At 43.5% G+C, this 24,994-nt stretch overlaps 4 protein-coding genes across 6 annotated transcripts; 3 read left to right on the top strand and 1 right to left on the bottom strand.

Moving 5' to 3' along the window:
- Nucleotides 1–9,021: 9,021 nt before the first annotated feature.
- Nucleotides 9,022–10,792, top strand: LOC123410980 (probable pre-mRNA-splicing factor ATP-dependent RNA helicase DEAH4). The gene is made up of 3 exons (XM_045103900.1): nt 9,022–9,237; nt 9,933–9,985; nt 10,511–10,792. Exons 1-3 carry the CDS (start codon nt 9,039–9,041, stop codon nt 10,637–10,639), a joined length of 381 nt encoding a protein of 126 aa, XP_044959835.1. The 5' UTR covers nt 9,022–9,038; the 3' UTR covers nt 10,640–10,792.
- Nucleotides 10,793–14,728: 3,936 nt separating this feature from the next.
- On the top strand, nt 14,729–15,672 carry LOC123411943 (proline-rich protein 2-like). The gene has a single exon (XM_045104906.1). It carries the CDS (start codon nt 15,072–15,074, stop codon nt 15,579–15,581), a length of 510 nt encoding a protein of 169 aa, XP_044960841.1. The 5' UTR covers nt 14,729–15,071; the 3' UTR covers nt 15,582–15,672.
- Nucleotides 15,590–20,607, top strand: LOC123411940 (protein argonaute 4B-like). The gene is made up of 21 exons (XM_045104902.1): nt 15,590–15,875; nt 15,982–16,176; nt 16,293–16,426; nt 16,530–16,627; nt 16,739–16,836; nt 16,927–17,077; nt 17,169–17,285; nt 17,390–17,497; nt 17,603–17,665; nt 17,775–17,888; nt 17,961–18,129; nt 18,210–18,325; nt 18,434–18,568; nt 18,694–18,821; nt 18,937–19,002; nt 19,173–19,236; nt 19,306–19,447; nt 19,580–19,653; nt 19,750–19,844; nt 19,948–19,979; nt 20,059–20,607. Exons 1-21 carry the CDS (start codon nt 15,670–15,672, stop codon nt 20,214–20,216), a joined length of 2,463 nt encoding a protein of 820 aa, XP_044960837.1. The 5' UTR covers nt 15,590–15,669; the 3' UTR covers nt 20,217–20,607.
- LOC123411941 (pentatricopeptide repeat-containing protein At2g37320-like) lies at nt 17,487–23,784 on the bottom strand. Of its 3 annotated transcripts, XR_006613362.1 has the most exons (6): nt 23,653–23,784; nt 22,996–23,084; nt 21,147–22,880; nt 18,207–18,269; nt 17,684–17,868; nt 17,487–17,578 (listed from the first exon to the last, which is right to left on the bottom strand). XR_006613362.1 is itself a non-coding variant. In XM_045104904.1 (5 exons), the coding sequence occupies exons 3-4, from the start codon at nt 22,860–22,862 to the stop codon at nt 18,249–18,251; spliced, it is 1,737 nt and encodes a 578-aa protein (XP_044960839.1). In that variant the 5' UTR covers nt 22,863–22,880; nt 22,996–23,084; nt 23,653–23,784; the 3' UTR covers nt 17,607–17,868; nt 18,207–18,248. The 3 variants fall into 3 exon arrangements, 2 of the variants coding, with proteins under 2 accessions (XP_044960839.1, XP_044960838.1); XM_045104904.1 differs by lacking the exon at nt 17,487–17,578 and having other exon boundaries at nt 17,607–17,868; XM_045104903.1 differs by lacking the exons at nt 17,487–17,578; nt 17,684–17,868 and having other exon boundaries at nt 17,999–18,269.
- Between the last annotated feature and the right edge of the window lie 1,210 nt (nt 23,785–24,994).

Below are 24,994 nucleotides of genomic sequence, written 5' to 3'. Positions count from 1 at the left end.
CGATAAGATCTTTGTAGAATATGTAGGATCCAATATGGGCATCCAGGTCCCGCTGTTGGATATTGACCGAGGAGTCTCTCGGGTCATGTCTACATAGTTCTCGAACCCGCAGGGTCTGCACACTTAAGGTTCGACGTTGTTTTATGCGTATTTGAGTTATATGGTTGGTTACCGAATGTTGTTCGGAGTCCCGGATGAGATCACAGACGTCACGAGGGTTTCCGGAATAGTCCGGAAACGAAGATTGATATATAGGATGACCTCATTTGATTACCGGAAGGTTTTCGGAGTTACCGGGAATGTACCGGGAATGACGAATGGGTTCCGGAAGTTCACCGGAGGGGGGCAACCCACTCCGGGGAAGCCCATAGGTGTTTGGGGGGGTCACACCAGCCCTTAGTGGGCTGGTGGGACAGCCCACCAATCCCCTATGCGCCAAGATAGAAAAATCAAAGGAAAGAAGAAAAAAAAAAGGAAGAAGTGGGAAGGGGGAAGGACTCCCTCCCACCAAACCAAGTAGGACTCGGTTTGGGGGGGGAGAGTCCTCCCCCCTGGCTCAGCCGACCCCTTGGGGATCCCTTGGACCCCAAGGCAAGGTCCCCCTCCCTCCTCCTATATATATGGGGCTTTTAGGGCAGATTTGAGACGACTTTCTCACGGCTGCCCGACCACATACCTCCATAGTTTTTCCTCTAGATCGCGTTTCTGCGGAGCTCGGGCGGAGCCCTGCTGAGACGAGATCATCACCAACCTCCGGAGCGCCGTCACGCTGCCGGAGAACTCTTCTAACTCTCCGTCTCTCTTGCTGGATCAAGAAGGCCGAGATCATCGTCGAGCTGTACGTGTGCTGAACGCGGAGGTGCCGTCCGTTCGGTACTAGATCGTGGGACTGATCGCGGGATTGTTCGCGGGGCGGATCGAGGGACGTGAGGACGTTCCACTACATCAACCGCGTTCTCTAACGCTTCTGCTGTACGATCTACAAGGGTACGTAGATCACTCATCCCCTCTCGTAGATGGACATCACCATGATAGGTCTTCGTGCGCGTAGGAAATTTTTTGTTTCCCATGTGACGTTCCCCAACACAAATAAGATAGTGATGGTTCTCCAAAGTCACTGCCACCAAGTTGTGAGAGCTTAGTGATGAACTATAACATATCAAGGATAGATACAATGATCCTTGAGCGATTCGTGATGTTTGACACTGCGAAAGTAGAAATCAAGAAGGAGCATCAATAGTTGATGGTTAGTAAAACCACTAAGTTTCGAGAAAGGCAAGGGCTAGAAGTGATACTTCGTGAAACGGCAAAGCAGTTGCCGCACTAATGAAGACACCCCAGATTAAACCCAAGCCCGGGACTAAGTGCTTCTGTTATGAGGGGAACGGTCACTGAGGCAGAGCAACTCTAGATACTTGGTAGATAAGAAGGCTGGAAAAAGTCGAAAGAAGTATATTTGATATACATGATGTTGATGTGTACTTTACTAGTACTCCTAGTAGCACGAGGGTATTGGATACCGGTTCGGTTGCTAAGTGATTAGTAACACGAAATGAAAGCTACGGCATAAACGGAGACTAGCTAAAGGCGAGGTGACGATACGTGTTGGAAGTGTTTCCAAGGTTGATATGATCAAACATCGCACGCTCCCTCTACCATCGGGATTGGTGTTAAACCTAAATAATTGTTATTTGGTGCTTGCGTTAAGCATGAACATGATTGGACCGTGTTTATTGCAATACGATTATTCATTTAAAGAGAATAATGGTTACTCTATTTGCTTGAATAATCACCTTCAATGGTTTATTGAATCTCGATCGTAGTGTTACACATGTTCATGATATTGGTGCCAAGAGATACGAGGTAATGATGATAGTACCACTTACTTGTGGCACTGCCGCTTGAGTCATGTTGGTATAAATTGCATGAAAAGGCTCCATGCTGATGGATCTTTATACTCACTTGATTTTGAATCACTAGTGACATGCAAATCATACCACATGAGCAAGGCCTTGTTTTAATTGAGATGAAACAAGATAGTAACTTGTTGGAAGTGATAAATTTTGATGTATGCGGTCCAATGGGTGCTGAGGCACACAATGGATATCATTATGTTCTTACTTCAATGACGATTTGAGTAGATACAAGAGTATTTACTTAATGAATCACAAGTCTGAAATATTGAAAAGTTCAATTCTGTTTCGGAGTGAAGTTCATCGTAACAAGAGGATAAACGGTCTACGATATGATCATAGAAATGAGTATCTGAGTTACGAGTTTTGGTACGCAGTTAAGACAATGTGGAAATTGTTTCGCAGTTCATGCCACCTGGAACATCATAGTGTGATGATGTGTCTGAACGTCATAGCCACGCACTATTTGGTATGGTGCATGCTATGATGTCTCTTATCGAATTACCACTATCGTTTATGGGTTATGCATTAGAGACAACCGCATTCACTTTAAATAGGGCACCGTGTATTTCCGTTGAGATGACACAGTATAGACTGAGGTTTAGAGAAATCTAAACTGTCGTTTCTTGACAGTTTGGGGCTTCGACACTTATGTGAAAAAGTTTCAGTCTGATAAGTTCGAACCCAAAGCGGATAAGTGCATCTTCATAGGATATCCTAAACAGTTGGGTACATCTCCTATCTCAGATCCGAAAGCAAAGTGTTTGTTTCTAGAAACGGATCCTTTCTCGAGGAAAGGTTTCTCTCGAAAGAATTGAGTGGGAGGGTGGTAGAACTTGATGAGGTTATTGAACCATCACTTCAACCAGTGTGTAGCAGGGCGCAGGAAGTTGTTCCTGTGGCGCCTACACCAATTGAAGTGAAAGCTGATGATGGTGATCATCGAGCATCGGATCAAGTTACTACAAACCTCGTAGGTTGACAAGGTCGCGTACTACTACAGAGTGGTACGGTAACCCTGTCTTGGAGGTCATGTTGTTGAGCAACAGTGAACCTACGAGTTATGAAGAAAGCAATGGTGGGCCCGGATTTCGACAAATGGCTGGAGGCCATGAAATCCGAGAGAGGATCCATGTATGAAAACAAAGTGTAGACTTTGGAAGAACTACTTGATGGTCATAGGACTATTGAGTAAAGATGGATCTTTAAAAGGAAGACAGACGATGATGGTGATAAGTCACTATTAAGAAAAGCTCGACTTGTCGCAAAGATGTTTCCGACAAGATCAAACAGTTGACTATGGTGAGACTTTCTCACTCGTAGCGATGCTAAAAGTCTGTTAGAATTATGTTAGTAGTTGCTGCATTATTTATGAAATATTGCACATAAGATGTCAAAACATTGTTTCCTCGACGGTTTCCTTGAGAAAACATTGTATGTGATACAACCAGGAGGTTTTGTCGATCCTAAAGATACTAGCAAGTATGCAAGCTCCAGCGATCCTTCAATGGACTGGTGCAAGCATCTCGGAGTTGGAATATACACTTTGATGAGATGATCAAAGATTTTGGGTTTGTACAAGGTTTGTGAGAAACTTGTATTTCCAAAGAAGTGAGTGGGAGCACTATAGAATTTCTGATAAGTATATGTGGTTGACATATTGTGGATCAGAAGTAATGTAGAATTTCTGTAAAGCATACAAGGTTGTTTGAAAGGAGTTTTTCAAATGAATACCTGGATTGCACTACTTGAACGTTGAGCATCAAAGATCTATGGAGATAGATCGAAAGCGCTTAATAGAAGTTTCAACAAGATGCATGCCTTGACAAGTTTTTGAAGGAGTTCAAAATAGATCAGCAAAGAAGGAGTTCTTGGTTGCGTTGTAAGGTGTGAATTTGAGTAAGACTCAAAACCCGACCACGGCAGAATAAAGAGAATAGACGAAGGTCGTCTTCTATGCCTTAGCCGTAGACTCTAAAGTATGCCATGCTGAGTACCGCACCTGATGTGTGCCTTGCAGCAAGTCTGTTAAGAGGTAAACAGAGTGATCTAGGATTGAATCACTGATCAGCGGTCAAAGTTATCCTTAGTAACTAAATAGACTAAGGAATTTTTCTCGATTATGGAGGTGGTTAAAGAGTTTGTCGTAAAGGGTTACGTCGATGCAAGCTTTGACACTAATCCGAATAACTATGAGTAGTGAAACCGATTCGTATAGTAGAGTAGATATTTGGAGCATTTCCGAATAGCACGTAGTAGCAGCATCTATAAGATGACATAAAGATTTGTAAAGAACGCACGGATCTGAAAGTTTCAGAACCGTTGACTAAAACCTCTCTCACGAGCAAGACGTGATCAGACCCAGAACTATATGGGTGTTGGATTCATTGAAATCACATGGTGATGTGAACTAGATTATTGACTCTAGTGCAAGTGGGAGACTGTTGGAAATATGCCCTAGAGGCAATAATAATTAGTTATTATTATATTTCTTTGTTCATGATAATCGTTTATTATCCATGCTATAATTGTATTGATTGGAAACACAATACTTGTGTGGATACATAGACAAAACACTGTCCCTAGTAAGCCTCTAGTTGACTGGCTCGTTGATCAAAGATGGTCAAGGTTTCATGGCCATAGGCAAGTGTTGTTACTTGATAACGGGATCACATCATTAGGAGAATCATGTGCTGGACTAGACCCAAACTAATAGACGTAGCATGTTTATCGTGTCATTTTGTTGCTACTGTTTTCTGCGTGTCAAGTATTTGTTCCTATGACCATGAGATCATATAACTCACTGACACCGGAGGAATGCTTTGTGTGTATCAAATGTCGCAACGTAATTGGGTGACTATAAAGATGCTCTACAGGTATCTCCGAAGGTGTTCGTTGAGTTAGTATGGATCAAGACTGGGATTTGTCACTCCGTATGACGGAGAGGTATCTCGGGGCCCACTCGGTAATACAACATCACACACAAGCCTTGCAGGCAATGTGACTTAGTGTAAGTTGTGGGATCTTGTATTACGGAACGAGTAAAGAGACTTGCCGGTAAACGAGATTGAAATAGGTATGCGGATACTAACGATCGAATCTCGGGCAAGTAACATACCGAAGAACAAAGGGAATGACATACGGGATTATATGAATCCTTGGCACTGAGGTTCAAACGATAAGATCTTCGTAGAATATGTAGGATCCAATATGGGCATCCAGGTCCCGCTATTGGATATTGACCGAGGAGTCTCTCGGGTCATGACTACATAGTTCTCGAACCCGCAGGGTCTGCACACTTAAGGTTCGACGTTGTTTTATGCGTATTTGAGTTATATGGTTGGTTACCGAATGTTGTTCGGAGTCCCGGATGAGATCACGGACATCACGAGGGTTTCCGGAATGGTCCGAAAACGAAGATTGATATATAGGATGACCTCATTTGGTTACCGGAAGGTTTTTGTGCATTACCGGAAAAGTTTCGGGCTCATCGGTAGTGTACTGGGAGTGCCGGGAGGGGTGCCGGGGACCATCAGGAGGGGTGTCACGCCCCAAGGGGTCTTATGGGCTATGGGAAGAGATAAACCCGCCCCTAGTGGGCTGGAATAAGTTCCCACTAAGGCCCATAAGGTTTGAGAAGGAAAAAACACAAGGTGGAAAGAGTTTCCAAGTGGGAAGGTGGAATCCTACTCCAAGTAGGATTGGAGTAGGACTCCTCCACCTCCAATTTCGGCCAAACCTTTAGGTTTTGAGGCTGCCTCCTCCCCTCCCTCCCTCCTATATATAGTGGGGTTTTAGGGCTGATTTGAGACAACTTTTGCCACGGCAGCCCGACCACATACCTCCACGGTTTTACCTCTAGATCGCGTTTCTGTGGAGTTCGGGCGGAGCCCTGCTGAGATTAGATCACCACCAACCTCCGGAGCGCCGTCACGCTGCCGGAGAACTCATCTACCTCTCCGTCTCTCTTGCTGGATCAAGAAGGCCGAGATCATCGTCGAGCTGTACGTGTGCTGAACGCGGAGGTGTCGTCCGTTCGGCACTAGATCGGAGCGGATCGTGGGACGGTTCGCGGGGCGGATCGAGGGACGTAAGGACGTTCCACTACATCAACCACGTTTCTTAACGCTTCTGTTGTGCGATCTACAAGGGTACGTAGATCGGAAATCCCCTCTCGTAGATGGACATCACCATGATAGGTCTTCATGCGCGTAGGAAATTTTTTGTTTCCCATGCGACGTTCACCATCACTTGGGAGCCTCCAAATCTTGCGTATTTGAACCAATGAGTTTGGGGCAAGGAGATCTCCTACTTCGTGAAGATCTACCTCGGGTGAGGCTAGTCCTTTGTGGACGTAAGCCATGATGGTATAGACAAGGTTGCTTCTTCATGGATCCTTCATGGATGGAGCCCTCCATGGACTCACATAGCCGTTACCCTTCATGGGTTGAAGTCTCCATCAATGTGGACGTACAATAGCGCTACATATCGGAAACACGCCAAAAATCATTGTGTGTTTGTTGCCTTTGATTATCTCTGACCCCTCCTTTATGTTCATGTGCAAAGTTTTAACTTTCCAATGCCTACTATCTTAGATTTGCGTGTGTAGGGAAAAGGCTAGGTTTTTGTTGGTCAAGCAGTCTAATCACCCCCTAGACATACTTACGATCCGACGACGGGATAGGGAAGTGGTTGCGAGCGCAGGAGAAAGATGGCTATGCGCAGGGTGTTTGCGACAGCCTCGCAATTTTGCAATAGCAGCCTGACTTCTGCATATTTGCCGCATGTTGAGCCCTCTTTTGGTCTGCCCAAAAGAAATGCAAATTTTTGCTATTGGGTTGTTGTTGGAGGTTTATTTTTTACCCTTATGTGCCCTAGAAACATGTTGTGCCCTATTATAGCTAGGGCTGCTGTTGGAGATGCTCATATATAGGGCCTTCTCGATTGTCAACGACAAGGTCAAGCCATCTGTGATAGGGAGCAGCTCGTTTTGACGACAATAGTGGTCGTTCATTGGTCTCCGAAGCTGGATGTAATTTTATTATGGTTGACGTTAAACTACTTGAATAGTAAATCCCGACCATTTTCGCCAAACACAAATTAGAAGCCATGTAAATACCGCCCTGACAAAACTGCAAAGAAAGCAAAAAAATATAGACTTTGCACAAAGGACCATCATCAAAGAAGGAAATTTGCAACCAAGACAGAAAAATCCCTGAGGTTGATGTGAATGCTCTTCATCCGCCTTTGGCAGCACAACAACAATAACCGAAGAAAAATATGATGGGTCACCTCTTCATCCAAGCGCAACACAACTCCATCCTTGATATGCAACTCCATCACCTAAAATCACATTATGTACATTATGCTTGGATTGCCATGCACATTTGGATTGTCCCATGTGTTTGGACACTTCATATTACTTGGCGTTGTGAATGATTCCTACGCCTATATCTATTCACACATATTAGCCCCCCCCCCCCACACACCACCACCACCACCACACACACACACCGGGAGGTGGAGGGGAGCCGCCAGTAGAGTCGTGTCGTGTCATCAACGGTAATGGTAATACTCATGATACTATATACTTTGGAGCTAATATAGCATACACTAATATCATATTGCATAATACTAGTATACGTACATGTGATATTACCCACTTTGAGCAGCCTTATAAAACTATTTTTCCCCTAAAAAAATTGTGTTTCCTTTAAAAGTCCTCCTACTAAAACTTTACTACTCTCTCCGTCTCGGTTTATAAGTCATTTTAGGTTGTGTACCGCGATCAAGATGTAGAGAAAAATGAAAGAAATTAATACTAATTTACTAAGTAATACCATTGCATGCAATCTCTCCCTAATAATAAAGCACGTATTGCTTCTGCCGTCCGTCGTCGTGGTAGTTTTGCAAAAAAGCCCTCGAGGTTTTAGATGTTCAACCCGCAGTCCCTGTTTAAGTGACACTCTAGAAAAACGTTTAGTTTTTGCGTAAAAACCATTGCAATTGTTAGATATTATGTCTGCAACCCTTATCCCCGACCCCGAGCTCCTCCTCCCCGACCTCCCTCGCGCGTCGTCCGGCGTCCGGCGACGCCGTCGCCAATTCCCAGGTCATACCGCCGCCGCCGCCGATTCCCAGGTCACGCCGCCGCTCCCCTGCCTTCTCTCTTTCCTCTCTCTCTCTCTCTCTCTCTCATCTCCTTTTCTCTCCTTCTCTCCAAGAGCTCAGCGCGCCACGGGATCTCCACCGGCCAGATCCGGTGCCTTCCTCCCGGATCCGCGTGCCATCCACCTCCTCTATCCGATTCGGCGCCACCCAACCCGCCATGACCTCCACGATGGCGCCCGCCGAGATCCTATGCCGGCGGTTGCTCCAAAACTTGGTTTTGAAACTTCAGATAAGGCTAGATGTGCCAGAAGCGACGAGACTCTGGCCGTGCCACATGTTAGTTGTGGCTTGCATGCAGCGGTACAAATTCAGAGTAAAGTCTTTTTCTTTGCACCTTCTTTTGTTTTATGTTGCCTCCTTTACCAGGGATAAATTGCGAATTCAGGGAGCATTGTCTTCCATCACATCATCCTGATGATCACCGGCTACTGCAGAAAGCTGCAGCAGCACATCGTCAACAGGAGCAGAATCAGGACTTCACAATAGAACTGGTGATGTATGCTTGTGATTGTTTGCTCTCTTGTGCACTCGTAGAACTGATAGAAAGGTTCAGAGGGGATAGATAGCGTTAAGGAAAGACAGTTAGGCTACATGTTATGGCCTATTAAAATTGAACGCTCCTCTACCGTTTACCGAAATATGTATGGGGTTCTTTATATTAAGTGGTTATAGGAACAAGAGCTTACTTAGTGACAATTTATTTTAATTCATGCTTTTGTCAACTGAACTGAACAAATTTTATTTGCCTATTTCTGAATTATATTTCAGTAATATTATGGCTTCAGTTTGTCTTGCACATGTATGGGTCTCACTGGTTGTTATTTTCAAAAGCCTGTCTAATGAACCTTTACTACTGAGCTTTTTATTTGTGTCATGATTATAGTATACAACTGACCTTCACATTCATCTTTTCATGCTTATGTAATTTGTTACAGCGATATCCTTTTAGGTTTAATGAAAAGATTGATCAAACATCGAGCTTCAGATTTGAAAGTTCTCATCACTTCGGCGACTCTTGATGGTTTGAAAGTGTCAAATTTCTTATCAGGATGTCCTGTGTTGAACATCCCTGGAGCTATATTCCCTGTGGAGAAGTTTTACAGCACAGACCGTCCAACAAATTATATCGAATCCTCTCTCAGAACAGCTATAGGTATGGATAATTTTGTGTGTGTGTAACTGTTGCAGTTTAAAACTTCTACAATAGAGGATACATCCATTGGTGATTGGTCCAACATCTGATGAGAATATTCCCTTAAGTAGTACCACTTTGTCCCTGATGAGTAGGTCTTGTACACCCCACCAAACACTAGGATACCGACATGTCCTAGACCACTGACTAATCCCACTCCTCGCTGTTCATTCTGCCACTGTACTGGCTGCAATTTGCCTTCCTTGTCGTCGTGTGGTCCTCGCTGTCTTTGATGAAAAGGGAGGTGGTGCAAGTGTGGGTTTGTGGTGGTGTGAGCTGCTATGTCAAAAAGATCAGCCTTGGGAGGGTCATGCACTCAGGAGCTCTGGTTGGTGGGCCATTCCCTTGGCTCTTATCCATTTAGCATGATTAAAATTGTAAAGTGCATTGACAGGAAGGCATGTGCAAACTACAGGTTTGCCAGCTAACAGCCTACATGTCTTGGTGAAAATTGTTTGATGCATGCATAAATGCCACAAGAGAGTAATATTTATATTACGTGACTTATTATTGGTGGAAACTAACATAGATTATAGGGAAGTCATATAATTATGTTTTTCGACTTGTTTAAAGTTTTGCTTTTGATGATTTTTATATGCTTAAATTATTGGAGATCTTATTTTCCGTACTAATACCCATAGATTTTTCTCCAACAGATATCCATGTTAAGGAAGCTCCTGGGGATGTATTAATATTTATGACAGGAAAGGTCAGTATCTCAAAGTTGGCCACTGTGTATGCTCTTATATGCAACTTTGAAGGACATTATGTGGTCTCTGACACTATGGAAAGACCTTGACCTGTTTCTTAGCAGATTTAATTGCACAATTTATGTTAATTTGTCCTCCTTTCTTGCATTGTTAGTGTCTGGTGTCTAATACAGAGAGTCCCTGTACAAAGTTTGTCCTTAAGGGCAAAACAAATACTTGAGATGGTTCTTAATACCTGCTACCACTTAGCCCTAATCTATCACCAAATTACCAATATTCTTATATGGGAATAAAATATTTAGAAAGTAATTTCTCGTTATCATCTTGCTTGATTCCTTTTGAATTTTGAAACTGTATTTTGTTCCTCCTGTCTAGAGTGACTGATGATTTTAATTTTGGAATAGCTGTAGAACTTTCATATGTTGTCATTGATGTGGTTTTAAAATGTCTGGAAGTATTTTTCATAATTTTGTTCATAACTATTGTTTGTCATACTTATACAAACTTGTTGGTATCCTTTTCAGGATGACATCGACAAGATGGTGTCAAAATTGGAGGAAAGAATTCAAAATCTCGAGGAAGGTTCTTGTATGGATGCTCTTGTTCTCCCACTCCATGGTTCTTTGCCACCTGAACAGCAGGCAATCAGTTAATCTTCCATTGCATATTTTCTTCTTTAATTTTTTGCCCTAAAACTTTCCACATATCCATCTCATGGATGTTAAGATGCTCTCAGTTTTTATTTCGAAATCATAGGGATGCTTTTTCCCCAGCACATATGTAACTCCAAATCACCCTTAAAAAGGTCCCAATTACAATAATTCCATGGTATGTTTTTTTTTCAAAATTTAGCAATTAGCTTCGTAGAATTTAAGTTTGATTTTGTTTGAGGTCTACTTGAAGTACTTCAAAATTCACATGGCACTCACATAAGCCGAAATGAAGCAATATTGATCGCATAAATGCTCTCTTTGCTTTACAAATTAGAAAGCGCTAAGGAAAGACAGTTAGGCTACAGGTTATGGCCTATTAAAATTGAACGCTCCTCTACCGTTTACCGAAATATGTATGTGGTTCTTTATATTAAGTGGTTATAGGAACAAGAGCTTACTTAGTGACAATTTATTTTAATTCATGCTTTTGTCAACGGAACTGAACAAATTTTATTTGCCTATTTCTGAATTTATATTTCAGTAATATTATGGCTTCAGTTTGTCTTGCACATGTATGGGTCTCACTGGTTGTTATTTTCAAAAGCCTGTCTAATGAATCTTTACTACTGAGCTTTTTATTTGTGTCATGATTGTAGTATACACCTGACCTTCACATTCATCTTTTCATGCTTATGTAATGCTCGGCGGTTCCGATCTTTCCGGCAGGTTCCTGTTGGAGACATTGTTTGAGAAGCTCTACCTCTCTAAACCACTACTTTGCGCATGAACTTGAGCAAGGGGGATATATATCGGTAGTTAAGTTTTGCCCCACCAGAGAGGAGTTGGGCGCTGCATCTGGCTGGAAATTGGTGTCAAATCCCATATGCAAAGATGGAGCAACCTCGATGAATAGTGCAGCAGCCCGAGCAATCAAGTTCATGGGAAATCGGCGGCACAAGGTGCTTGTCGATTACAACTATGAGCAGCTGAAGCAAGGGCAAAGAAAAAATATAAGCCTCAGACTTGGTACCCAGAAAAAGAACGAGATTAAAGAGCAAAAGGTGGGTCATAGCAGAGATAAGTAAGAAATGATCAAACTATCTAGAAGTGGTCCGTGTTGCATCTAGCCAAATTCATCAACTCCTGAAGCCGCGGCCGACCTTCAGCAGGTGGCAGAAGGCATTGTTGCAACACAGGAGGGGATAATTCAGATAGACAGTTCAGAGTATATTATTGCTGCAAGCCTGCTACTGATGCAAGAGCTCTTCCAAACGTCTGCTTACCGTAATATCTGTCAAAAAATTACATGGCATGATTTTGATAGTTGTGTTCAACTGTAACATCTGTTTGTTTGCTCTTAAGCCGGACCTACGTAGGAATGGATGAACTCCTCGAGGATTATCGCAATGATGCTCTGCATCCCCGTGATCTGAAACCTGCTCTTGCAAAAGCAATAAACCAGATATTGCAGGTAAGAGACATCTCCCAGTTCATGTTTCATGTTCAGTTTACTTTAATGCTTTTCCGTTTTATCCAAAAAAGTTTATACTGCCTTAAAGATCTTACCAGTTTCTCATTTAAAGAGCTTGTACGTGATCACTTCAAAAAAATGCGAAGCCAAAGGTCCATGTGACGTTGTTAAGGTACATGCCCCTACCCTTAAAATTCACTTGCATGAATGCTCACAATCATTCTGGTTGTTATTAGACTACATTCTTTCTTCAGAAATGTCTTGTCAGACTGAGCAACTTCTATCCTCATGCATCATGCCCCGAAGGCCAATAAGCATTTTATCGTCAGTTAAACAAAATAAGCAGTCTATCTTATTTTCATTAACTCATTTCAGGTTTTAGTTGAATTGAGTTCTTGGATCATACACTTTAGTAGCATTTGCTTGCTCTTTTGAGTATAATAGTTACTCAAATTGAATTGCAATTTTGTGTTGTATATATCATGGCAAGGCAAATGTGCAAGGAATTAACCTGGAACAATTAATGTTTTGCAGTGAGAGGAGCAACCAAGATAACCAAGAACTTATGCATGTTTTGGCCACAATCACTTCTAGAACTATGTGTACTTCAAACTATTGCAATCAAGATAGCGAACTACATGGATACTTTGGAAGAAACCATTTTAGAAACTGTGTATGTTTTTTTTCCAAGGAATTTTGTGTACTTTGAGCTACTCCCTCTATATCAACATATAAGGTCCTGTTTGGAATGGGTGTAAGTTTTTACACCCGTATTAATTTTACACTTGTAACTTACCGACCGCCTCTTGTTTCCTATGTAAAATAAAAATGACGGGAGAAGGTTTGTATCCTAAACCGGCCACAAACGAGCTTAAACGCTGATCCAAACACGACCTAAGACGTTTTTAGTCTAAATGACTAAATCTAGACCAAAAAATGTCTTATATTATGGTACAGACAGAGTATTTTTTATTACTATGTCTGAATGTTTAAGAAAAATATTTATTTAAAAAAGATTCCTTTTCAAACAAAAGCTGGAAATTCATAAAATCAATACTTCTTAAAAAGTATTACAATTTTTATGTATACACCAAATTTTTTTTAAAAAAATTAACATTTAACCTTATCATCGACAATTAGTAAAAATCCATATAAAAAAGATGCACAATAACACATGAAGCAAGTTTTGCAAAAAACAATAAAAAATATTATTCAAAAAATATTTATGGAAAATATGTTGTACACACAAATGCCGTCTCCAATAAGAAAAAGTTATTCTCACACAATAAAAAAATCCTTTTGAAAAAAATAACAATTTATCTTTTACAAAAATTTAAAATTTTAATAATTTTTTTTTAACTATTATAAAAAATTTCATCCATTTTTATATGTAAGAGTACCTAATATTTTAAAAGCAAACATTTAACATTGTTATACACATTTATTTCAATTAATGCCGCATAATGGCACAACAAGAAGATTATATTTTTTTCTTGTCCGGTACAAAGGAGTATCTAATATTTTAAAAGAAAACATTTAACATTATTATACACATTTATTTAAATTAATGACGCATAATGGCACATTATATATTTATTCTTTTGCCCAGTGCAAAGGAGTACCTAATATTTTAAAAGAAAACATTTAACATTATTATACACATTTATTTAAATTAATGCCGCATAATGGCACAGCAAGCAGATTATATATTTATTTATTTTACCCAGTGCAAAGCACGGGCATTTGTACTAGTAAAAAAAAAATGGGGGCCGTGCGTCTTCTTCCGTTTCCTCTCAGTGCACACAGACCGACCGACGCTGACGCGCCGGGCCCCGTCACCAGGCGGCCCACGCCACAGCGACGCGAAAGGCGCCCCGTCGCGTTGCACGTGAAAGGCAAAGTGAGTGGGGTTCTTGATTCTTGGCCTGCCATAAATACGAGGTCGAGGGCGAAGGGAGCTAGTGAGCCAGCTGAGCTGAGGTTTAACTTTTCACCTAGCTTGTTTCTTAACTCTCCGGTTCATTAGGAATCGGGCTCTTTAACTTTCCGACAGTGAAGAGTACGTGAGTCACGTACTAGCCAGTGCTTGTTTGCCGGTTTCGCTCGCCTGTGCACACGAGGGGTTGCTTTCAAGCTATCTTTGGGTGCACAAATGTGTGGTGATGTTCTTTTTCTTCTTCTCCTTTTCTTGAGGGAAGTATGGTGATGTTTTTCGGATGCGACCGATCAGGAATTAATCAATTATATTTTGTACGCAAATTACTCCAAAGGAAGGGACTGTCTCTCGTTTCCTACCCCTGACCCTAGACGGCGCCGAATGCTGTGAACCAGCTGTGGTTCCATATCAATGGAACTGGAGGGGAACCAGCTATGGTTCCCTATGTTTCGCCCCGCATCTATTTATGTCTAGCTCCGCCGCTGATTTTCGGGGTTTTCCTGCGTCCGACTTCATTCATCCATCTGCACTAGTCGTTCTTCTTATTATTATTATTTTCTAGGATGCAGCGGTTCATCTTCTTGATAGTCGGCCGTGCGAAGTTGGGATTCGGGCTTTAAACTTTTCTGATGGGTGATGAGAGTCGCTAATAATGCCTTTTCCCCCTTCTTTTTGTGGAAAACGTTGTACCAACTGATGGTTTCACTGGTTCGGTTTCCAGATTATTAGTTGCCCAGTTGTTTTTTTGCTCGATCTGAATCTCCTTTCTTTGTGGGAAACATACCATGAATCATCAGAAAACATTTTCATGTGACATAAGCTGCACCCCTTTTATCATTTTGCTCCATATAAATTCGTGACAACACGGAAAAAAATGTGTGGAACTAATTAATCATGGAGCACTGCACACAAATAGTGGCTGTGCTTGAGAAAAGAACGGAACAATATCTGGTTAATTCCCTGCCCAACTAAGAGTAAATCCTTGCTGATCAAATTTCCTTGCTGTGTGTTCTCCTTGCAGATAGATGGAGTCACAGACTCAGTGCAGCAAGGGCGATGATTCCAGCAAGTCAGCAACGCCGCACGGTGGTAAGGGCGATGAATCCAGCAAGTCACCAATGCCGCATGGTAGCAAGGGAGATGATCCCAGCAAGTCACCAATGCCGCATGGTGGCAAGGGAGATGATCCCAGCAAGTCACCAATGCCGCACGGTGGCAAGGGCGATGATTCCAGCAAGTCACCAATGCCGCACGGTAGCAAGGGAGATGATCCCAGCAAGTCACCAATGCCACACGGTGGCAAGGGCTATGATCCCAGAAAGGCGCCGCCCATGCCTCAGATGCTTCCCATCACAAGGCCGACTGAGCCCGGCACAAGAGGGCGCCACATAACGCTACTCACCAACCACTTCAAAGTCTCCCGGAAGCCAACGCATGGCTTCTTTTACCACTACCACGTACAGCAATCCCTCATCCTGACCAGTCCATCACCATCCTACTTCTTGTTGATCTTGATTTCCACGGCCACCTTCTAATACTTGGTTTTGAATTTTCCATTCGCGGGTGGATCTCAAGTACAAAGACGTTAAACCCGTGGTGGGAGAAGGCGTGAGGAGGAAAGAGATGGATCTCAAGTACGAAGACGATAAACCCGGTGTGGGAGAAGGCATGAGGAGGAAAGTGATGAGGCAGCTGCACGAGACCTATGCCTCTTCGCTTGCAGGCAAGCAGTTCGCCTTTGATGGTGAGACGGGCCTCTACACCGCTGGGCCTCTTCCTTTTACCACCAATGTGTTTGAGGTTGTCTTGGTCGATGCTTCATCCGCAAGGTAAAACACTCGTCTGCTCCATCACCCATTTTATCTCATCTATTTTTGGAACTCATCATCTCCTCTTGGTTGTGGGGATCGTCTTGACATTTAATATAACCTGCAGGATTGCAGCAATGAGCAGGAGCCCTGGAGGAGATGGCAGCCCGGGGCCAAGTGACAGCAAGAGAATGAAACAGGAAACACCCTCCAAAATATTCAAGGTGGAGATAACCTTCGCGGCAAAGGTTCCGATGAACATTTCCTCGCAGGATGCTCTTCGGGTTCTTGACATCATTCTGAGGCAGCACTCTGCGAAACAGTATGTTCTTAAAGTTTATGTAGCACAACCTTTTCGATCTTTTATCAAATGTTGCAAACTCTATGATGGCTCTCTGTTAGGTTCTTATACTCACTCGGCTTTCTTGCTGGCTGCAGGAATTGCCTTTTAGTCCGACAGTCTTTTTTCCGTAAAGATTCCCGTTATGTGGAGTTGGGTGGCGGTGTTCGCGGTTGTCAGGGTTTTTATTCTAGCTTTCGACCCACTCAAAGTGGGCTCTCACTCAATGTCGGTATGTTTATAATCTCGAGGCCTAATTTGCATGAGCTTCCTGGAAAAAAGTTTCTTACAAGATTGAGGGTGGCATATATGATTGATCATTGAAATTTTTGTAGATTTAACCACCACGATGGTAGTGAGACCCGGGCCTGTGATTGACTTTCTACTCTTCAACCAGGATGTGAAGGACACTTCCAGAATTGACTGGCGCAAAGTATGTTACAACCTAGTGATTTCTTAATAGATATTTTAGTCCTTCAAGAATCCATCCCTAGACTAACATGTTTCCCTGCTCTAACCTTGGTCACCCTTGACATGATTTTAGGCCAAACGGGCACTGAACAAATTAAGGATCGAGACCATTCACACGAAGATGGAATTGCAGATTATTGGATTATCCGAAAACAATTGCAATGAGCTGACGTAAGATGCTATTACTCTTGAATTGTTATATGCAAGTTCAGGGCATACGCCTCACATCCTCTTGTTTCAATAAATTCATTCTTGTTCTAGTTTCCCACTAAAGCAACAGGATGGCACCATTGTGGATGTAACTGTCTATGATTACTTCATGAATCGTTGGTCTACGAAGATGGAAAAGTCTGCTAATTTTCCCTGTCTAATTGCGGGGAAGACAAACAGCCCAACATACCTCCCGCTGGAGGTCCGTCCCTCTCTTCCTGTTCTTGTTTCAAGTCATTCTTTTCATGCAAAGTCTCTTGTGTTTTTGGTGCTAATTTCATGTTTGCAACCAGGTTTGCCTTCTAGTGCCATTGCAAAGGTATAAAAAGTCTCTGTCGACAATGCAAAGGTCAAAGCTAGTGGAGGGATCCAGGCAGAGGCCAGATCAGAGGATGTTGAGCTTGACTGGTGTATGTTACCCTGATCCCCTGAGTTCACCTAAGCTGCAGTAGATATGTTGACAAGGTCTAAAATATATCCAAATGACAATAAAGTCACAATTTTGTTTACCCAGGAGTTGCGTGCCAATAATTATAATTCCGATCCAATGTTAAGGGAATGCGGCATTTCGATAGCTCCAGAGTTTACCCAAGTTGAGGGTAGAGTCCTTCAGGCACCACAGGTACTTGGTAGAGCCATACTGCTCTTTTCACTGGATGTATGTCTTTGAACGCCTACTATGCAGGATCTCTGCTGCTTGCATCTAATTAAACATTGTAATGTGCAGTTAATCTTTGCAGATGGTAGAGAACTTCATACGCCTAACGGGAGGTGGAACTTCAATAATGATGTGAGCAACTGGGCATACCTCTTGATTGAACTCTACACATGTGCATCATAAACTTTTTATCATTACGTATTGTTGTCGATGCCGTAACATACCCAGTTGTGTTATCCAGAAATTCATTAAGCCCATTAAAGTGGAGACCTGGGGAGTTGTTAATTTTTCTGCACGATGTAATGTTGAAGATCTTGTCGGGTGCCTTGTCCGGTCTGGTGCCAATAAGGGAATTGTAAGTCACCGTTTCGCCTAATCTTGGGCTTTTTCAAAAATTCTGTTATTGATCAACCAGTTCTATTTGCAGGAAATGGCCAAATGTGGCGCTGTGATTGAGGAGAGGCATCAAATGAGACGGGAGCCTCCAACAAAAAGGGTGGAGGCTATGTTTCAGCAGATTAAAGCAAAGTTAACACGAAAACCAGACTTTCTCTTTCTCTTGTGTGTTCTTCCTGAGAAGAACTGTGACATCTATGGTTTGCTCTGCTAACCCAGCTTTGCAAATAAGCTGTATTATGTCTTTATTAATTATCCAAATCTCAGTTGTTCTTACCAGGACCGTGGAAGCGCGAATGCCTTGTGGAACATGGTATCTTTACGCAATGCTTGGTTCCTCCTGCCAATATCAAAGATCAGTACCTCACAAATGTGCTGCTAAAGATAAATGCCAAGGTTTGTGTTGTGATCTATATTTGCATCTTCAGTGTACCACACAATTTGGATTTGTTAGCTGAAAAACCGAATGCTTTGCTTTTGTTTTGTTTTGTTTTTGCCGATTAGCTTGGCGGGTTAAATTCATTGCTAAAAAAGGAAACAGCCCGTGCTATTCCTCACGTGTCGAGGATGCCAACAATTATCTTTGGTATGGATGTTTCCCATGGTTCACCAGGACAAAACTTACCATCAGTTGCTGCAGTAAGTTCTGCTTATGTTTACAGTTTCCTGCAGTAATAAAGTCAGGTGTCAGCTGATGGTCCTGGAGAGATTTTCCAACCGACAATTTTCTGACTCACCCGGGTGTTTTGGGGCTTTTTACCTAGGTGGTTAGCTCATTGAAGTGGCCAATCATGTCAAAGTACAGAGCCTCTGTGTGCACTCAGTCACCCAAGCTGGAAATGATTGATGCCTTGTTTAAGCCAATTGGAGATGATGATCATGGCCTCATTAAGTGAGTTTCTTCAGCTCGGACTTTACATAAGTGTAATTTAAACAATTTTAATAGCAATGCTGCCTAACTATACATATGATTTTCTTTTGTTGCTCACTGGGACAATAAATTTCAGGGATTCAATAGTTGACTTCCTCAAAAACAACGATGATCAGAGGCCGGAACAAATTATCATTTTCAGGTCAGTAGTCCTCCCAGAGATAACCAATAGTGGACTTTGCATTTAAGCAGCATAATTTTTCTGTAGAAATTGGTGGACTAATTGTGCAAACTGACTCTAATACTCGATGCCATCTCTAAGTTTACTTTGGCACACTGATTTATAAGGATACTCTGTTGTCTTGATGTTAGGGATGGCGTTAGTGAGAGCCAGTTCAATCAGGCACTGAACGAGGAGCTAGCGCAGATCATGGAGGTAAACCTAAATGATGTCCCATTCCTCATGAGCCAGTTCTGGATAATAATGTCTTTTTAATTGATACAGGCATGCAAATTTTTTGGTGGCAAGCACTTTAATGGCAACTGGTTCCCCAAGTTCACATTGATAGTTGCGCAGAAGAATCATCACACGAGATTTTTCCAGCGAGATGGACAGAGACCTGATCAAGTGACTAATGTCCCCCCTGGTAACCTACTTTTTTATCTACACACCTACCACAGAACAGTTGTTTACTACAATTTTGTATGGACTAAACGAGCAATTCTTAGGCCTTTTTACACATACATTCTTATCATATTCCTATTTTCCCCTTGCGTAGGCACTGTGGTTGATAGAGGAATCTGCCATCCCAGGAACTATGATTTCTACATGTGTGCTCATGCTGGCATAATTGTATGTTATCTCTACCTTGTGAGTTGAGATTGTAACTCACTGGGTTGCCGATGTTTATTTGAATCTAAGTCAAGTCATTCTGCTTTTGTGTTCCAGGGGACTACAAGGCCAACACACTACCATGTGCTCCACGACGACATAGGCTTCTCTGCTGATGAGCTGGAGGAGCTCGTGCACTCCCTATCCTATGTGTATGTCCACTAAAGCAGTTAGTCACAAAAGATTCAGTCGTTACCTTGCCTCTGATCATTGCTGCATCCTTCTGACATTCCAATGCTTGTGAACTCGTTTCAGGTACCAGAGGAGCACCACAGCAATCTCAGTAGGTAAGCATGATTTGCCACATACTTGATTTCGCAAATTGTATTAAGAAAGGCATGGCTGACCATCTATTTTCCCTCTCAGTTGCTCCCATCTTCTACGCACACCTTGCGGTGGCCCAGGTGGCCAAGTTCACCAGGCTCGATGACATGTCTGAGACGTCATCCCAGGCTGAGGCTGCCCCGGTGCCGGAGCTGCCTCGTCTGCATCGCAATGTAGCGTCAACAATGTTCTTCTGCTGAGCCGCACGGTTTCCCCCATAGTCGGCGGTTGGAAGCAACGGAAACTTTATCAGAGGCTACACGGAATCGGTCATGGTGTTCATGCGTGAGCGCTGAAGTACGCTTTTGGTCTTAGCTGCTAGATTTAATGGGTGTTATCTCGGAGAACAATCTATGGTTGCTATCATGGTGCTTTTTGTGGAGTTCCTTGCCAACAATAATCTGAACTTTTCATAGTCAAGACCTTAAACTCTGCTCATGTGCAAGGTGCCAACGTATTTCGGATTTTAAATTCATAAATATTGTCGGCAGCATGTCCAACGGCTAAGTTTTGGATTCACAATAAGTTTATTTACAGTTTTGTGATTAGGTACTTTGCTTTCAATTTACTTCAAGGGCCTGGCTTTTGATCCAGCTTATAGGTTAGAGGAGATTGTAGTGAAATATACTAACATAGGTGAAAAGAACAAGTAAAATATTGGATTAGCCATTATTAAATTTGTTTCTTTTACATCTCAAAGGAAAAAAATCATAAATGCAAGTACGAAATAATTAGTAGTAGAGTATACTAGTTAAACCACCAGATGTCAAACTGAAATTGTGAAGTAATTTTCACTATTCAGATCAGTGCAAAAATAGCATTAGAGACAAAAAAAAAAGGTCAAACCTCATCTAGTCAATCAAGCTAACCTTTCTCATATTTTGATTCTAATTTACATCTAAAGTCCCCGCGTGGTTTGTACCGATCAATAGTGAAGCCTAGTTTACAACAAGTGTGTATAACTACATTGAACAATATAATATCAAACAATTTGTGGTCGGTTTCAGATGAATCATATCACAAGTCTCTGAGGTGTGAGTCGATGGTTTTTCTATAGAATTGGTTCTTCTATCTTCATATAGATGGGGCGATTTAGGATCTTCAAATATTTATTCACTGCTCGAACTTACCATGAAATATTCGGACTCATCAAACTCAAGACCATCTATCAGCAGATCATACTTGTATGCCATATGAGAGCGCAAGCAGTCAAGAACAGCCAAGACATTGTTTACTTGGTGGCTCTTTGATCTGTTTTCTGCTGTGAAGGTATAAACCTTATTGCCAATTTCTATCCAGCTGCACCCAGTATTCGTCTTCAGTCCTCTCTCCTTCATCATCATCCTCACTCTGGCCACATCACTCCAGCAATCAATGCTAGCATATAGATTTGCTAGCTGTACATGAGTTGCAGCACAACCTGGCTCCAGCTTAAGACGATGCTCTGCCGCATGGATGCCAATCGGAATGTTTCCATGCATCCTACAGGCAGCCAGCAGAGAACCCCATATGACTGCATTTGGAGACGTGGACATTGTATGGATCAAATCCCATGCTTCATCGAGCAATCCTGCCCGGCCAAGGAGGTCTACCATACACGAGTAGTGATCTAACTCTGGTTCCATTCCAAGTCTGATCATCGACTTGAAGCAGCGCCGGCCTTCCTCTACAAGGCATGCATGCCGACATGATGACAGGATGCCAAGGAAGGAGATTGCATCAGGCACTATGTGTTCCTCCTCCATTTCTTTTAGCAAGCTTAGGCAATGCTCAGCAAGGCCATGCTGTGAATATCCAAATATCATGGAGTTCCAAGAGATCAGGTCCTTGCACGGAATGCTCTCAAATATGGACTGGGCCTCATCTATACTCCCACACTTTGCATACATTGATATCAATGCATTCGAGACATGCACACACAAATCAAAACCCATTCTCAGTTCTAGACCGTGAACACTTTTACCAAGTGCAAGAAGCGCATGGTTAGTGCACACGCTGAAGATAGTGGCAAAAGTGATGTCATTAGGCCTGCACGCTGACTGCCTCATCAGCTGAAATACCTGGAGGCATGGCTCAACCTTATTATCCTGTGCATAGCCAGAAATGAGTGCTGTCCACGACACGGTATTTTTAACTGGCATGTTCTGAAAAACCTGACAAGCATTCTCCAGTTGACAACATCTTGCATATAAGCTGATTAGAGAGGTGCCAGAAAGGACTGACAATTCATAACCAACTTTCACCAGTACAGCATGGAGCTGGGCACCTCCCCTAATGAATTGCTTAACAGCACAGAAGCTCATGGCAGATGCAAAAATGGACATATCCGCACTTATTCCTCTCCTATGCAGCTCCACAAGTAACATAAACTTGTTTCCCTTTGCGAGTTTATTCATGGAAGGAGAAGCAGAGATATCATGAGAATCAACGGTATAGGGTAAAATTTGCTCTGTATTATTGCTTGAGCTAACAAACTGCACTTTTCCATTACGCATAACATGACTTTCTGACTGAACTCCCAAGATGTCATGCATACAGTCGTTGATAAGGCGGTGATGAGATGGACCTTCCTCCTTGTCATTATATACCTTCCCTGGCACGAGGTGCAAGACTCTCAGTGCATCATGGATGCCGCAACCCCCTTGCTTTCTTGATCTCTCGGGTGGTAAGTGAGTGCCAAAATTCGCCACGCACAGACGAATCGGTGACAATGATGGTAAGTGGCTGCTGAGACGGTACCAGAGGAGATGGCTGTGCTTGTGCATGGCTGAAGTTGTCCATGGGCAAACCCAACAACATGCACAGAAAGTCGTGCAAAGCCTCCGTTTGGAAAGGCCTAGAACCATGAACGGGTAAACCCACACCTGGTGACGGGAAACAGAGGCATTGAGTTAGTTATGCTTATCATGAGGAAGATTTACTAATCCGCTGGTCTCAGGTTTATGCATATCATAAGCAGATTGTGGCTGCATTACTCACCCTGCAGCGTCTCTTCCAGCATCCCTGAAATCGGACATCAAGTCCAGGAGATTCTGACTGGACGCCAAGCTTGGATGCCAATAATCCAACTGTCCCCACAGCAACAGAGGAGGCGTAGTTAGTTAGTTGGTAATAATAGTGCGGAAGACGGTTTTGTACAGAGGCGCTTTTATTGTACCAATCGAGCAAAAACAGATTAAAATCCAGACCTATTGGCACACACACACACACATACATGATTTTGTATTAAGCAGGGGCAGATGAAATGTGCAAATGTGCAATACATGCCTTAATTGCACAACAAACCAAGAAATTAAACCTGAAGCCTGACGATCCATCAGAACAGATATGATAGTATGATAAAACTACAAGTAACAATAGAGGTAAAAAAGAGTACCAAATCAATGGCTGGCTTCATCTTATATCTGTCAGTTCATACAACAGTTGAAAGGGAAAAAAACGTTGAAACGCAGGTATAGAAAAGAGTACCGAGTCAATCACGCACGCATGACAAAATCTCCATGCCTACCACTTAACTGCAGCACCAAAGCATGGCACATACAGGACACCGGAGACATACACACACGCATGGCACGGAATGTTGAATTGAAAACCACCGCCGGCTGCACGCAGCCTGCAGGCTGCCTGGAAACTCACCTAAACCGAGATGGACCGAAGCGTGTGGGTGTGGCGCGGCGGCCGGTGACCGCAGGGGCAGGGCCGGCGCGGGACACGATAAGGGTCGAGGCTGGAGCGGGAGCAGCACGCGGCGGTGCCGGTGCCGGCGCTGGAGCGGGAGCAGCAGGAGCAGGCGGGCGAGCGGCGGCGGCCGTGCTATCGCTTGTGGCTGCGCGTGCGCTGGGGTTGGGCCGTTGGGGAGGAGAGACCTGGAAAGTGGAAAGTATCTAGCACTATTTCTTGGGCCTCCACGGTTGCTGCATACCTGGCCAAACGGGCCGGCCCGGCCCGGCCCGCCGTAATCGTGCCAGACACGACACGGTCCGTCTGGGCCCGATTAATATACGGGTCGTGCCGTGCCGGCCCGCGAGACATTAGGCGCGTAAAAAAATCATCTCTCCCTTCCTTTTCCCGCGTGACCCCTTCTATTCCCGCGCGACACCCTCCCTTTCCCACGCGCCTCCTTCCCTTTTCCCGCGCGCGTCCCCCCTCCCGCCCAGCCGCCCCTGTGGCCCTGCCCCGCTGACCAGATATGCCGCTGACCGCGTCCCCAGATGGCCAGATCTATCGGCCCAAGACGTGCCCCCCGCCGGCCTGCCTCGCTCCCTCCTAATCAGGCCGTGCCGTGCCGGCACGCGGGCTCGGGGTGGCGGCCCGGGCACGGCCCACGACGTGCTCGTGCCTGGCCCGAGCACGATTAGCCCGTGCCGGGCCGGGCCCGTCTCGTGCCTGGCCTGCGGGCAGCCGTGCCGGCCCGTCAGGCACGACCCGTTTGGCCAGGTATGGGTTGCTGTCTGCTCCACGGGGCGAATACAAAATCTGCATAGTTCACTGAGACGCCTAGGGCTATCTCTGGCCCGCTGCGAGATGTAGTTCCGCTCCAATACTGTAGATGCAACTGAGTAGTAGTACTGTAGCTGCAACTGAGTAGTATTTCTTTTCCTATGTGGTTTTCTCTCTTTCTGTTTTTCTTTGTTTCATTAGCGTTCCTTTTCTTTTTTTGGGAACGCTACGCGTTCGTCGGATGATTTTTAAAAATTATCCGTCACCTAGCTATCCGTCGGATGCCGATCTAACGTCCCGCATCCCAGCCGCATGGTCAGTAGTTATTTCCTGAAACGACGCTCGAGTTGCGGAAACTTTCGCTTTGTTGCAAGAAATAAACTTTGGATCCGTTAATTCCTAAAACAACGGTCGAGTTTCAGAAACAATTTGCTTGTTGTAGAATTTATTTTTCTTCGTCTTTCTGTAACATAGGTATTTTTACGAAAGAACATTTTGCAACAACGGTCGAGTTTCAGGAATTTTTGCAACGAAAGTC

Source organism: Hordeum vulgare, chromosome 7H (genome assembly GCF_904849725.1).
Source record: "Hordeum vulgare subsp. vulgare chromosome 7H, MorexV3_pseudomolecules_assembly, whole genome shotgun sequence".
Lineage (NCBI taxonomy): Eukaryota > Viridiplantae > Streptophyta > Magnoliopsida > Poales > Poaceae > Hordeum > Hordeum vulgare.
Note: the sequence above shows the minus strand (reverse complement) of the source record. Positions and strands in the feature narration are given on the sequence as shown.

Bases quoted from the DNA above. Each gene is read 5' to 3' on its own strand.
- LOC123410980 (XM_045103900.1), top strand. From the start codon at position 9,039: ATGAAAAGATTGATCAAACATCGAGCTTCAGATTTGAAAGTTCTCATC. The intron at 9,238-9,932 runs GTATGGATAATT...TTTCTCCAACAG, and splicing joins CTCTCTCAGAACAGCTATAG to ATATCCATGTTAAGGAAGCT. The intron at 9,986-10,510 runs GTCAGTATCTCA...TATCCTTTTCAG, and splicing joins TAATATTTATGACAGGAAAG to GATGACATCGACAAGATGGT.
- LOC123411943 (XM_045104906.1), top strand. From the start codon at position 15,072: ATGGAGTCACAGACTCAGTGCAGCAAGGGCGATGATTCCAGCAAGTCA.
- LOC123411940 (XM_045104902.1), top strand. From the start codon at position 15,670: ATGGATCTCAAGTACGAAGACGATAAACCCGGTGTGGGAGAAGGCATG. The intron at 17,498-17,602 runs GTACTTGGTAGA...TGTAATGTGCAG, and splicing joins GAGTCCTTCAGGCACCACAG to TTAATCTTTGCAGATGGTAG. The intron at 19,845-19,947 runs GTATGTCCACTA...AACTCGTTTCAG, and splicing joins GTGCACTCCCTATCCTATGT to GTACCAGAGGAGCACCACAG.
- LOC123411941 (XM_045104904.1), bottom strand. From the start codon at position 22,862: ATGGTTCTAGGCCTTTCCAAACGGAGGCTTTGCACGACTTTCTGTGCA. The intron at 18,270-21,146 runs GTAAGTTCGAGC...TGATATTGGCAG, and splicing joins ATGAGTCCGAATATTTCATG to GAGGAACCAAGCATTGCGTA.